The sequence below is a fragment of the Fragaria vesca genome, linkage group LG7 (genome assembly GCF_000184155.1).
Source record: "Fragaria vesca subsp. vesca linkage group LG7, FraVesHawaii_1.0, whole genome shotgun sequence".
Classification (NCBI taxonomy): Eukaryota; Viridiplantae; Streptophyta; class Magnoliopsida; order Rosales; family Rosaceae; genus Fragaria; species Fragaria vesca.
The window spans coordinates 23,010,655-23,022,890 of record NC_020497.1 but is presented as its reverse complement, the minus strand read 5'-3'; the positions used below and the strand labels follow the sequence as shown (position 1 = coordinate 23,022,890).

The window sequence follows — 12,236 nt, the reverse complement described above, 5'->3', positions numbered from 1 at the left end:
AAGTTTGAGAAGTGTGATGAGAGAAAGGCCAAGGCCGCGTATTGGGTGGATGAGTGAACAAAAATTGGAATCTTATAGCTAGCTCTCTTCTTCTCTCTCATTCAAATAGTATGATTGTAGAGAAGGGCTCTTGGAGAGGTGAAAGTTGCAGAGATGGGTTTGAGAATTGGCGAATTTGTGAAACGGAACCCATCTGGGTGATTTTTTGTCTTTATTGTTGGTGCCAGGAAAACGTTTCCCGATGGGGTTTTGGCATTTTCTTCTGGGGAGGAAATGTTAATGGCACCCCTTAAACCACCAGACCAGCACGGCAGCACTATATTATTTCAGTCTCAATAACCTTTTTTTGTTCTAAATTTCTGTAAACAGAATCTGTAACTTTCAACTTTGTATGGGGTATATACAGTAACCAATCGTGAACTCGACGTTATTGGACCAACAATTTTCCGGCGAACGGAGCGTGGAGCCCTCTAGCAAAAGACGGCAGAAACACCTGCCCTTTTTGGAGCTCTACGTGCTTGAGTTAATTAGGAAAAGCCAATCTCCTAAATATAATTAGTGCTTCCCTTCGAAATTCTTTTGTTAAAGGAGATCGAGTTTTTGGTAGAAAACATAAGACTTTAAATGAGAAATTTAGAATATAGAGACGGACATACTATAAAATCGATGTTATTAATTATTTTGTACAACTCGATTCAAAATTAAATTTTCTTCGTTCTATACACTGTTTTTTTTATCAAATTTTTAATAATCTTTTAACATATATACACTTTTTTTTATCAAATTTTTAATAATCTTTTAACAGAGAGTACAAAATTTTTTGCAAGAGAGGCCATTTTCATGAGCTTTAAACATTTGTTTTGTGTGCCTCTGAAAAATACTGATTTTTTTTTCCTTTTTATTTCTATTAAAGCAAAGCAGAAAATGCACAGAGGGAAAGAGAGAGATGTGACATTGAGTGAGCAACAGCAAAGTACTCGAAAGCAGACTTGTTTTGAACCAAGTACGTTGGCACGACCAATGAGCACGAGTGAATTGTGATCGAAGTATCAGGTGGCATGGCTATGTTTGCCATGATTGCAATATTCCAACGTATGAAGGAGAGGACAAACGAGTTCTATTTGTTTCTGCAAGGAACATTGAAAGGGTTTTATCCAGAGAGAAAAATTAAGAAAATGACAGAGAATCCTAGCTAGCTAATTACAATGAGGGATTTGAGGAGGAGGTTAGGGGTTGGGGTGGGTACATACAAGAACAGAATGAAAGAGACTAAGATGCTTGCATACTAACAGTCACCGTCTCTGTATACTCAGTAGGGCCTAATTTGTTTACAGATGGAAGATTATATCAGATCACATCGGATATGTATATCTCACCCAACACCAGCTCATGACTCTTGGTCGATTCGATCACTAGCTTAATTGGCCAGGTAATGTGGATTTCGATTTGGACGGGCACCAGATCATTTGCATACTAAACACAAAGTGAAAGAAAACCCTATGATCATGACCATCATGTCGATCTGTGTTTTGTTTTTATAGATAGAAATCTCAAAGACACAGATGGCCAGAGATATTTTCACTGGTAATTCAAGGCGTTGATGATCATTATTATTCAATGGACGAGAGCAAGGCTAGGTCTTCTGCTTTAAGCATGATTAACGAATAAGCCAAGCATACTCATCTGTATAATTAAGCAGCATGCGCTGTTAATTACAAGATGGCTAATTAACTGCATGCATGAGGATGAGGGTTAATTACGCAAACATCGAAACGCCATGGACATGGACAATTCGACATGCACGACTCAATCGAAGTGACTCTACAACAAGGAAAAGTGAAGAGACAGTATTATTAAAAATGGCTAGTCTAGGTTTATTATTTGTACTCGATCACTGTAAAAGTTTGAGAGTAGTGCAAGAAGGAGTGCAGGTTTACTTATGGTTAATTACTGCCTTCAAATGAAAGCAAACAATGTCCAACAAACAAGGGTAGAATTCAAGAATACTCAAAGAGTGTAGATCGATTATAAGTTAATTTTTCTTTCGATGATGAATATAAGCTAATTTCTTCTGCTAAATTGGCTATAATTAACTTCCCGTAAGTCATGAGAGCTACAGTTAAATATTAGGTTCTCACTTTCTATAAAGTTATCAAATATAGACAAGCATGTCACACTCAACTTTACGGTTGAGTTTATACTTTTTGTTGTTTGCTATATAGTTTGATATAAGAGATCTAAGAGATCATTTCTCTTGACTAGATAGTTCTATTGTTCTCGAGACATCAACTCATGTAACTTCTGTCGGTTTTTTTAAGAATGAAATATAAATTAATGAAAAACACTTTGAAAATCACAGACTCTAGTTTGCTCAAATTAAACCTCCTTCTCTTCCTAATAATTCTTAGGCTTTCAGTCACCTCAACCTGTGGTGATTAAGGTTGAGGTATAAATTTTATACATGTCATTGAGGTATATAAACTCTATGCGTAACAGTGTAGCCAAGGACTTAATTTCCTTATTCACATTATGTAGTGGGATTAGGATCGGAGGTGACAATCAAGGGCACCTGGCATGGTGGAGGGTACGTAGTGGATTTTGAAACACTGTCACATATGCATAACCGGCCTATTAGTTTGCACCGAAAGTCCCTCGGATAATCGATGGGATTCGATCAGATGAACTTGAAGAAACTTGTGAGACTGTAAAGTATATGTGATCATCGAGTGCCATATCGTCGAAACAACTTTCAGTTCCTTTCATTATCCACTAAAAGATTGCTCTCTCTTTTTAGATTTGACCCATGTAGACTCATCTATATGCCGTAATCAGACAAATCCTGGTGGGAGACGGACCTTTGTATTAGGGTTTACAAGCTGAGAAGATCGGTGGCCTAGCCTACATACGTGTTAGTCCAACTGATTACATTATATTCAAGTTTTCAGATGCAATGGAGAAAGTTGGTTTAATAGAAATGAACCCAGAAGATCGAGCGAGAAGACATCCTCTTTCTTTTTAGCAAAAATCGTCGAACTTGAACCGGACTCTCTCTCAAATCACGAGTATTCTGATATATGAGGACCCGTAGAAAAACCCTAAATTCCTGCAAGTTCTTCTATTGATTTCAAAAAGAAGAAAAGAAGAGAAGGGATATGCAAACTACATATTTGTCTTGGAAGAAACTCCAACGTATCACACAAAAGAAGGGACAAAAGGTTATGTGGTAAAGAGAAATCTAATCTTTCATGGTTTCTGTTCATCTCTGTTCTTTGTTTTTACCTCTGTTAGATGTGGCAAAAATAAAACGTATAACTTCAAAAATACGTACATCGGCATTCTAGGCTGAGGTAGTATCCTTTTCATTGGACTAGCTACGTACCTGGTTGTTCCCCATTTCTGCATACATCAATAAGGCTACTTGCTGCAGAATATATAAGCACGTACGTAATAGCAGCTAGCTAGCTCCACTACTGCAAGACACAGTTTGTTTGTTTTTTTCTTTCTTTCTTATCGTTAATATGCTCTAGCTCTAGCCCAGGAACTAGTTGATGAAGCATGACAAAAATAGCTTGGTGCGTGACAACAAGAACAACAACAACAAGGGTGCGATCGATGTATGCAATATGTACAACCACTAATCAATGGGACAAAAATATGTAGGCAAAGGATATACAAGTGATAATGTATGCCTATTCTTGTCCAAATTTATGTCTTACTCTCCACAAATTTCTAGCATGGCAAAATGCAATGTATATTTCTATCAGTCTATGCATCCGTGCTTATTATCCCATTGTCACTCTCCATCTCACTATCATGATTACTCGAAACAACAATTTATCTTCTATTAAAAACGATACTAATGTCGATGCAAATACAATAGGGTAGAGTCACATTCATGTACAACATATTCACATGTGACAAATTCAAGAAATTGCATTATTCATGCACTCGTCTATAGTGATGTCTAATTGTACATTCTTGGTACGTTCGGTTAATCTTGATGTGGACATGCACAATCCAATGTTTAAGTATAAGAGGAAAATATGTGTTGTGCATTGCAAATAAAAATACTTACACATATATGAAAGCATAAATTGGATTGCAGTTACTGCAATAGGTTCATAACCAGTTAACCACATATCTATGGTCCATTAGTTTAGAATGGATGCTCAAACAGAAAAAGGGTGTTCAAATACAAAATTAATCGTAACTCATGCTTGAGTCGGGTGTATCAGTAGTTCGTAGATCTCCAATTTGACATGACATGCAAATTTTGTATAGGCATTCTCAAGTCTCAATTATGTGCAGATAGAAGTGAATGGAAGCGTGTGTTGGAGCACTGAGATCGCATCACATCCTAAGTAGTGTTTAACTTGTTTGCATTGTCGAGTTGACTTGCACGTTGTCTATGCCGACCTCCATCATCAGTTTCATGGATATTTTCAGATCAAATCATGAGTAGATTAGGTTAATGACATTGGAGCATAGCAACAGATTGGATGTGTCTGAGCGAATTCCAAAGCGTAGATGATCATTGGTGGTTCAAAGCGTTGGATAAAATTTGAAGAATGCATATTGTGGATGTATCGATCACGTGTTAGTGAGTTAATTTGGACTCGTTCCATTTCTACCAAATTATGATGATGTGAGTGTTTAGTTTTCAGTAAGGATTAGAGTTTGAAGCATGTATATAAGGAGTGCTTTGTCTGATATTAAGCTAGGGTTTCAGTTGAATTTTGTAGTGAACTACAGTAGCTTGGTCACTAATTATATAACACTACTGACACCAGACCATCTCTCTATCGAGAACATGTTGGTGAATTATTGCTGGATTTCATTGTTCATCTGAGCTTTATCCTACGTTGGATTTCTATTTCACTGCCTCATCAGTTTTTGTGCTTGTTTCTTTATTTCACTTTTGTATGAATGTATGTTGTTGTCATGGTGAAACCTAACCCGATGGCATTTCTCAAAAAGGCAAACAACTTGTTAAACAGTATGTTAGAAAGCAAAGCAATATGAAGAAACAGTTTTGACCATTTTTCATGCGTGCGATTCTCTTTTAGTTCATTGTCTGTTTAATGGGGGATCACACTAGCTATGCAGATTTAAAATGCTTTTAGAACCTTTTAAACTCTTATTTATTCCTTAAAATATCTTTGATGTGTGGGTTTGAGTTTTAAGTTTGTCCCAAAATTATTGTGGATCGAGCACCATAACTGCTGTCCCAGAATGTTCTTTCCAAATAACAGTTCAAACATTCCCGATGGAAGTCCTATTATCTTACAGGACAGAAGAAGAAGACACGGTAGGTGACAATTAGAGACATGAAGGTCCATGCCCACGAGTGAGGCACATTAATATGAACATGAACACACGAAGAAGAAGATGATTGTTGGGGTTCTAGCACTTCTCCCATGAAACTGATAGACCCGAGAAGGTTGGATCTAGTGTTGCTCTAAGTACTTTCAAAACAGCTGAGCTGAGTAGCAGTGTGTCAATTCTATAAGGACAAATACAGTGTCCATCAATCCTGTTTTCTCTTACTATATATCCACTAAAAGGTTGCTTGCTTTTATCACCATCTCTACCATTATTTGCTGGTGGGTCTTCTTCTGCTTAGAGATTTAAGATCAAATTGGACAATGGGGGGCAAAGACAATCTGGATTTGATATTGGTTTTGGACTTTTGAGCAAGAAAGGCCGGTTGTGCGTGGCTTGCTTGGTAGCAATTATGTCAAGAAATTATATTGCGGATTAGGCTTCAACATCATTAACTTTGGTGCCATCTTTCAACACTGGAAATGGAAACTGTTTTTCCAGAAAACATTGGGCAAAAAAGTAGCAAGTAGCAACTAGCATAACCCTTGAACAATAAAAGCAACAAGAAGGCTACAAGAACAGCTATGGGGACCCAAAACCTGTCATTCTTGATTCCTGCTACTACCTCACCCAAATGCACTAACAACCAATCTTCGATCTCCAAGTACTTTGATCAGAGAAAGTGAGGAATCAAATGAATGGTTAGCCTTAGTTGCGTAAAGCTGATTGCATAGTGCTCAAACCAATCAAGGATTTGCAATTTTGCATTGGTTGACATCCTTGAGACAACATTCACCCATATGAAATAAATCATATAACCACAATAATCAGAAACAGAAAGACAGAGCAAAATGTAGAAGCAGCCAGAAAAAAGAGAGTCGCATCCCTACAAAGTGAAAGTCAAGTGTAGCTGGTGTCGCTCTGAGAGAAGTCCAGGACTAGCTAGGACGAGTTATCTAATTGTATGACTAGTCTTTTCAGCTCCCCATTATGCATAGGAAACCCTTATGCATAATCCAGTCTATATAGTGAGGAGGATGGTGGACCTGCTAGTTTAGTTTTACAGTCAGCCCCCATGTAAAAAGGTCCGAAGCGGCTATTGGATGCTGCAGTTTATTGTGGAGAACTGATCAGGTCTACACGAACCAATAGAAGACTAGTATCAGAGATCCTCAAGTAGCTTTTGTTCTTTATGTTCCAAACAAAAGAATGATGGCATATTGGGGTGATTGGCTGGTTCAAAGCCTGGCATGCCTCTCAATAAAGGCAATGATGAGTGATGAGCGTCTGATAGTGAGAAGCAAAGGAAATGGGAGATTTGAACTGGATCTAGTTTTAAGAGTTAACGCTTCCCATCACCGGAGCGGAGCTACGAGCTCCCTTTTTCCAGTATGAAACTATCAGATTTGTTTCTCTTACTATGATCAACACTGTTACACGAAAGTTTATTTCTGTCGATGCTTTTCTTGGCTGTAGACCTCCTGGTATCAGTTCGGCTTTTCGGGGTTTAGGGTCTTGCCATTTCTCTGATTTGGAACAAATGCGCTTTTTAGCATTTTAGTGTTACAGCAGACGTTATTGTGTTTCTGCTCCTTCTCTGCTTGAGCTCCATTCCGTTGCTCGTGCTAATAAGTATGCAATCCAAAGTTAAAAGTTAAACACAGCAAAGGTTAAAACATAGTAAGTGAGTAGCTGGTTTCCAATTGAGATGGGATGTTTATTCTGTGTATATGTAAGTCAGGAGTCGAAGTTTTTACTCTATTCAGGTGCTTTACAGCACCAACGCAATGCCATCACCTCTTGATCCAAGGAATAATCTCTCTTTTCACCTTCATATATTTCTTTCCAACATATAATACAAGGGTGGTGATTTATTTTTCAAGACAAGCCAGATTACCAACCGTAAATCAAAACTTAAAAGGTGGGATATGTACCACAACTCACTGCCTCTGGCATTATTAACTTGGCGTGATTCTTAAGACAAATGATACCAGTCGTCGAGTTGTGCTTTATGTGATGACTGTGGGCTTCTCCCTTCCAGTGAATTCCTTCAGCTTTGATACAGACAATGCCAAATCTAAAGCATAACGAGAAAAGGATGTGTGAGTAACAGTTAAGTACTTCCCTTAATACTGAAATAATAGACAGTACAGTGAGTACACTAACCTATTAAGGGTTTCAGTGCCACTTGGGCGTCCTCATCATGTTTGGAGACATCCGGTTCATACTGTTCAACGTATATTCGAATTGTTGCTCCCGCTGAACCTGTTCCCTGTACATATGAGATTTGAAAGTCTTACATTCTGTAGAAGAAAAGCTTCGAAAAATAAAAAATCTGAAACTAGAATGAAGAAAAGCTTATTACTGATAAACGATATATGATCCTTGATCCATCTGTAAAAACAAACCGAACACCTTGCTTTGATGCCACACTTCCATCAACCTGCAAAACCGTAGGAGATTGGACTCAGAAACTTTATTCATCTGCTTGAAGTCACAGAATTGGGAAGGATGGTAAACATGTAGGGCTCTGGAACTTACAGGGTCAGTATACGTGAAGTCGTCGGCAAATTTGAGAGCATAGCTTCCTGTGTTGTGATATTTCAGCATCCAAAAGGTCATCATAGCAACCAAGAGAAATACAGGAGATACTTACCGAACTTTTCACCGGGCTTGCTCTGAGAGATTAATTCTCTAAGATGATTTATCATCTTATTCGCACCTTCAGATGCACATTCCTGGATAAAGACTAATTAAAACATTGCAGGTAACCCAGTAAAAGGTAAGTTAATCTAAACAGATGATCACAAATCCCCAGAACTGTAAGTAAAGTGCATACAGTGATAAGAAAGTATGGTCCAAATAGCAGCTAAGATGCTTACTTCGTAGTCATATCGAGAAAAGCAATTTCTTCCGTAGGTTGCCCAGTGCTCTTTCACAACATCTGCAACAGAAACCAACTTCTCGCCAGGTTTTTTGTCTTTGTTCCGATATGCAATGATAGAAAGCCAAGCTAAGACAGCCCTGTCATTTAAACGCTCAGGCTATTCACACTGGAAATGGCAATTACAGTGATGAAGCAATGAAAAAAAAAAAAAAAAAACAATTTGAAGTGTAATACACCCATAATTATCCCAAACTTGTTCAAGAATTAAAAATTGAAGCATCAGACAATTCATTGAAAGGCAGCTGATTTTGGAAAAGAATAGCAAGCTGTTCGAAACCATTTTGTACAAGTAGAACCAAAGGCAAGCAGGGTGTGATAAAAGAAACTACAGTAACTAGATTAGAGAGTGAGCCTATGGGAGGGAGGAGCTATAATAGCTCCACTCATTCTACTTAGATACGAGAGAATTCACACTTACAAACAAAAACATTCAAGAAGCAAAACTTCAGCAGAGAGTTGCACCTTTTGTTAATAGCCAATCCATTTTCTAATATGTACAAGACATCTTATTCAAAGTACGAAAAAAATTCACACTATGAGAACCCAGAAAGATAGTAGATCTAGTCAAATACCATATGCCATCCTTCTCGCGGATGTGGTCAGAACCTGTGCCGAAGCTCTCTTCCCCACATATAGATAACTTCCCAGCATCCATAAGATTTCCAAAGAATTTCCAACCAGTGGGAACCTGCAGTTACATGGCATGTCATCAGAAGTGCATCTCTTGCATATAATTCACTGCTTCAAGGATAATCAAGAGAGTTGAACCTCAAAGAAAGGAAGGTTTAACTTTTCAGCAACACGATCAAGTGCACCACTTGTTGGCATGGACCGTGCTAATCCCTAAACAATTTTTAAATAGAATAAAAAGAGTTATTTACTGCTGTTCTTAAGATAGAGGCACACAAGAGAAGTAAAAAGCTGGAAAGTTAAAAATAAGTGCACACCTTGGGGCCACTCTTGAAATACGGAATAGCTTCTTGAGCATTGGCTGCGATAATTGCAACAGAGTCTGAAGGGGTAACAAAAAAGCCTTTACCAAGAATCATGTTTCTATCACCATCCCCTAGGAAAAAAAAAAAAAAAAAAAAAAAACTTTTTAACAATTCAACAAATTAATGTCCATTGCAATTTGTAAAACGACAATGAAAATGAGTTGCATAATCTCCGACTTCAGAACTTCCATGCTATGCAATTTCTCTTATCATGTGAGGGTAATTAAATTTACAACATCAAAAGTTATACTAATAAAACTTTATGATTTCTAATTCAAGAATTCGGTAGTAACTTTTTACTGCCTTAGTTAACATACCATCACTTGCGGCTCCAAAGTCAGGTCCATTTGTACCGTACAAAACGTCAACGAGATCCTTAGCATACCTGTTTGAGAACATATTAACATGTTAGCAGTGCCCTGATATGGTAAAAAGTTATCAACCTATCATCATCAATACCATTAAACTCTTACGTAAGATTAGGATCTGGATGACCGTGCCCAAAATCCTCTAGAGGCACTCCATTTGTGATTGAATCCTACATGACATGTCGAACTTCTGACATGAGGAAACAGATCTGAAATAGATTATAATCATTCTCCAATTAGTCTAACATACCGGAGTGGCTCCCAGTTTATCCACAAAGATGGGTTTTGCATAAGCACCAGTAACAGCATGCATGGCATCAAATAGAAACCTGCACAGTTCCAGCCATTAAGTAGTCTAGAATCAAGGAAATCTAATATACCATATTGAGTACTAACACTCAAACATGGTATGAACTGAATATAAAGCAATTCATGATCCGTTAACTATTAAGATATACAACCAACATAAGCTAGCACACGGTAAAGATCCTTCTTGATGGAGGGTATACCTAAACTCTAACTTCAGAAGATTTTTGATTAGCTGGAAATCAAATACATTCTGCAGGAAATATCATACAATTAGTGGTATTCCAACTAGATTATTTGTCATAAGAAAAAGTTTTTATAGAGCATGATTTTTGTCTGCACCTCCATTAGTTCCAAATAGTCAGTAACCGGATCAATAACTTCAACAGTGAAGTTGCCATAGTTTATAACTCCAACAGAAGATAGGTCAACATCAGCAATATCTGCTACCTTTATCTGTGAGATCTGCATGGCATTTACAGGATTCAAACTTAATCACACAGAAATGGTATAGGTGAAGAGCACATGAAAATTGTACAAAACTTTAACTATTGAAATTATACTTCAAGAAATATAACTAGAGGTCAAGACTTCTCCTACAGAGACTGCTAGGGGGAAAAGTGGAGAGTAAAGTTGATTTTGAATCAAACAGATCTTACTGTGCATCTTAAGTTTGACATCTGATTTAGACAAATTATAGTGGTTTATTCTTTTGGGTGAGTTATAAAAAGACATGGAGCAACAACGCAGAAACCACATTCAATGAATATGAATAGCAGGATAAGAAGGGTAGCAAATAAGCATATAAAACCAGATACTTACAGAAAGAGTGTTTCCATAGATCTTGTCAGTGATGGACTCAGGTGCAGGTTGTCCACTACTGTAATTAAACTGCAAAGTCATTACAAACATTGCAATGTGTCAATACTCAATACAGAACTGAAAGAATCAAGGACAAAATAAAATAAGTTGAGACATGGCAAGTGCAAGGACTATGATCCTGTCATACTATACATTGCACTATGCATTCTCCATATTATGTGTGCACGAGAAATTCACCTTGATACCCCAATCATAATCAGGTCCACCAGGATTATGGCTTGCACTCATTATAAAACCACCATTGGCCTATAAAATATTTTGAAACATTAGAAAAAAGAAAGACAAAAATCGAATAATTACACTGTTAAATGATCATCATGATGAAATAAAGAAGAATCAAGCAGCACTAGCTTGCCTTCCTCTTGCGGATTACAGCAGAAACAGCAGGTGTTGATAAAATTCCTTCCCTGCAAGTTATAGTAATTCTATCATTAACTAGTATTGCTAAAGCTTAAATGAGAACCTAAAAAGGATCAAAACATGGCACTAGATACATGAGGACCTAAAAGTTCGACATCAGCCTTTACACAAAATTGAAGTTATGATGTAAAGACACTAATAGCACTTGAGATATCAGCCAATCCAGGCACTTACTTGCCAACCAAAATTTTCCCAACACCATTCCCTGCGGCGATTTTGATGATAATCTGCAATACAGATCCAAAAAATTGATCATAAACACAGTAAGTAGGATTTCTGATATGAATGGAGATCACATGAAAAACAGAAAAACAACAAACTAATGCATCATTGAGTGCAAGCTAAAGGATGAAACTTTTATAAGAGAACCTGTGCAGCTTCACGATTAAAGTAACGACCATCACCTCCCAACACCAGTAAACCATCCTTGTAATCCTCCGGAGGCAATGAATCAAATAACGCCTACGCGACAGAAAATTCAAAGAATCACTCCGAATACCACAATGCACTAAACACAAATACAAAATCCACACCGCAAATAAGTGCAAGCATTCATACCTGGATCCAATTGGCAAGGTAATTCTCTTGCTGGAAAACTTTCACCTACAAAGCAAACATTTTGGGGGAAAACGAATCAAGGCCCCTCATTCAATCTCATTACAATGCACAAACAAAAGTGATCAATGATAAGTCTTTCTTCAAACAACAACACACACAATTCAAGCATCACAATTTTCTTCATTTCAACAAAAACGACGCAGCAAAAACAATGAAAGACAGAAACATACCTTCTTTCGGAGACCGCTGGTTCCCGTCTTCTGGCCTTCAATCGGTTTGGTTGGAACCAAATTAATCTGTATAGAAAAAGACACCCAATTTGTTTTAATAATTAACTTCAAGACATGAACAGAGTAAACACATGGATAATGGAGAGAGAGAGAGAGAGAGAGAGAGAGAGAGAGAGAGAGAGAGAGAGAGAGAGAGAGAGAGAGAGAG

General features: G+C 37.5%; 1 protein-coding gene across 1 annotated transcript in view; it reads right to left on the bottom strand.

Annotated features, from left to right (window-relative positions):
* Nucleotides 1-7,033: 7,033 nt before the first annotated feature.
* Nucleotides 7,034-12,236, bottom strand: part of LOC101306763 (phosphoglucomutase, chloroplastic-like) — a 5,536-nt gene continuing 333 nt past the window's right edge. The window contains exons 2-22 of the mRNA XM_004308082.1: nucleotides 12,029-12,094; nucleotides 11,799-11,843; nucleotides 11,610-11,702; nucleotides 11,415-11,467; nucleotides 11,176-11,227; nucleotides 10,998-11,066; nucleotides 10,761-10,829; nucleotides 10,281-10,403; nucleotides 10,142-10,191; nucleotides 9,883-9,961; nucleotides 9,738-9,802; nucleotides 9,582-9,649; nucleotides 9,217-9,335; nucleotides 9,038-9,112; nucleotides 8,842-8,957; nucleotides 8,205-8,346; nucleotides 7,979-8,060; nucleotides 7,864-7,910; nucleotides 7,688-7,765; nucleotides 7,489-7,594; nucleotides 7,034-7,399 (exon numbers count right to left, since the gene is read on the bottom strand). Coding sequence (XP_004308130.1) covers nucleotides 7,332-7,399; nucleotides 7,489-7,594; nucleotides 7,688-7,765; nucleotides 7,864-7,910; nucleotides 7,979-8,060; nucleotides 8,205-8,346; nucleotides 8,842-8,957; nucleotides 9,038-9,112; nucleotides 9,217-9,335; nucleotides 9,582-9,649; nucleotides 9,738-9,802; nucleotides 9,883-9,961; nucleotides 10,142-10,191; nucleotides 10,281-10,403; nucleotides 10,761-10,829; nucleotides 10,998-11,066; nucleotides 11,176-11,227; nucleotides 11,415-11,467; nucleotides 11,610-11,702; nucleotides 11,799-11,843; nucleotides 12,029-12,094 — 1,665 coding nt within the window. The 3' untranslated portion in view covers nucleotides 7,034-7,331. The remainder of the gene's footprint in view (nucleotides 7,400-7,488; nucleotides 7,595-7,687; nucleotides 7,766-7,863; nucleotides 7,911-7,978; nucleotides 8,061-8,204; nucleotides 8,347-8,841; nucleotides 8,958-9,037; nucleotides 9,113-9,216; nucleotides 9,336-9,581; nucleotides 9,650-9,737; nucleotides 9,803-9,882; nucleotides 9,962-10,141; nucleotides 10,192-10,280; nucleotides 10,404-10,760; nucleotides 10,830-10,997; nucleotides 11,067-11,175; nucleotides 11,228-11,414; nucleotides 11,468-11,609; nucleotides 11,703-11,798; nucleotides 11,844-12,028; nucleotides 12,095-12,236) is intronic.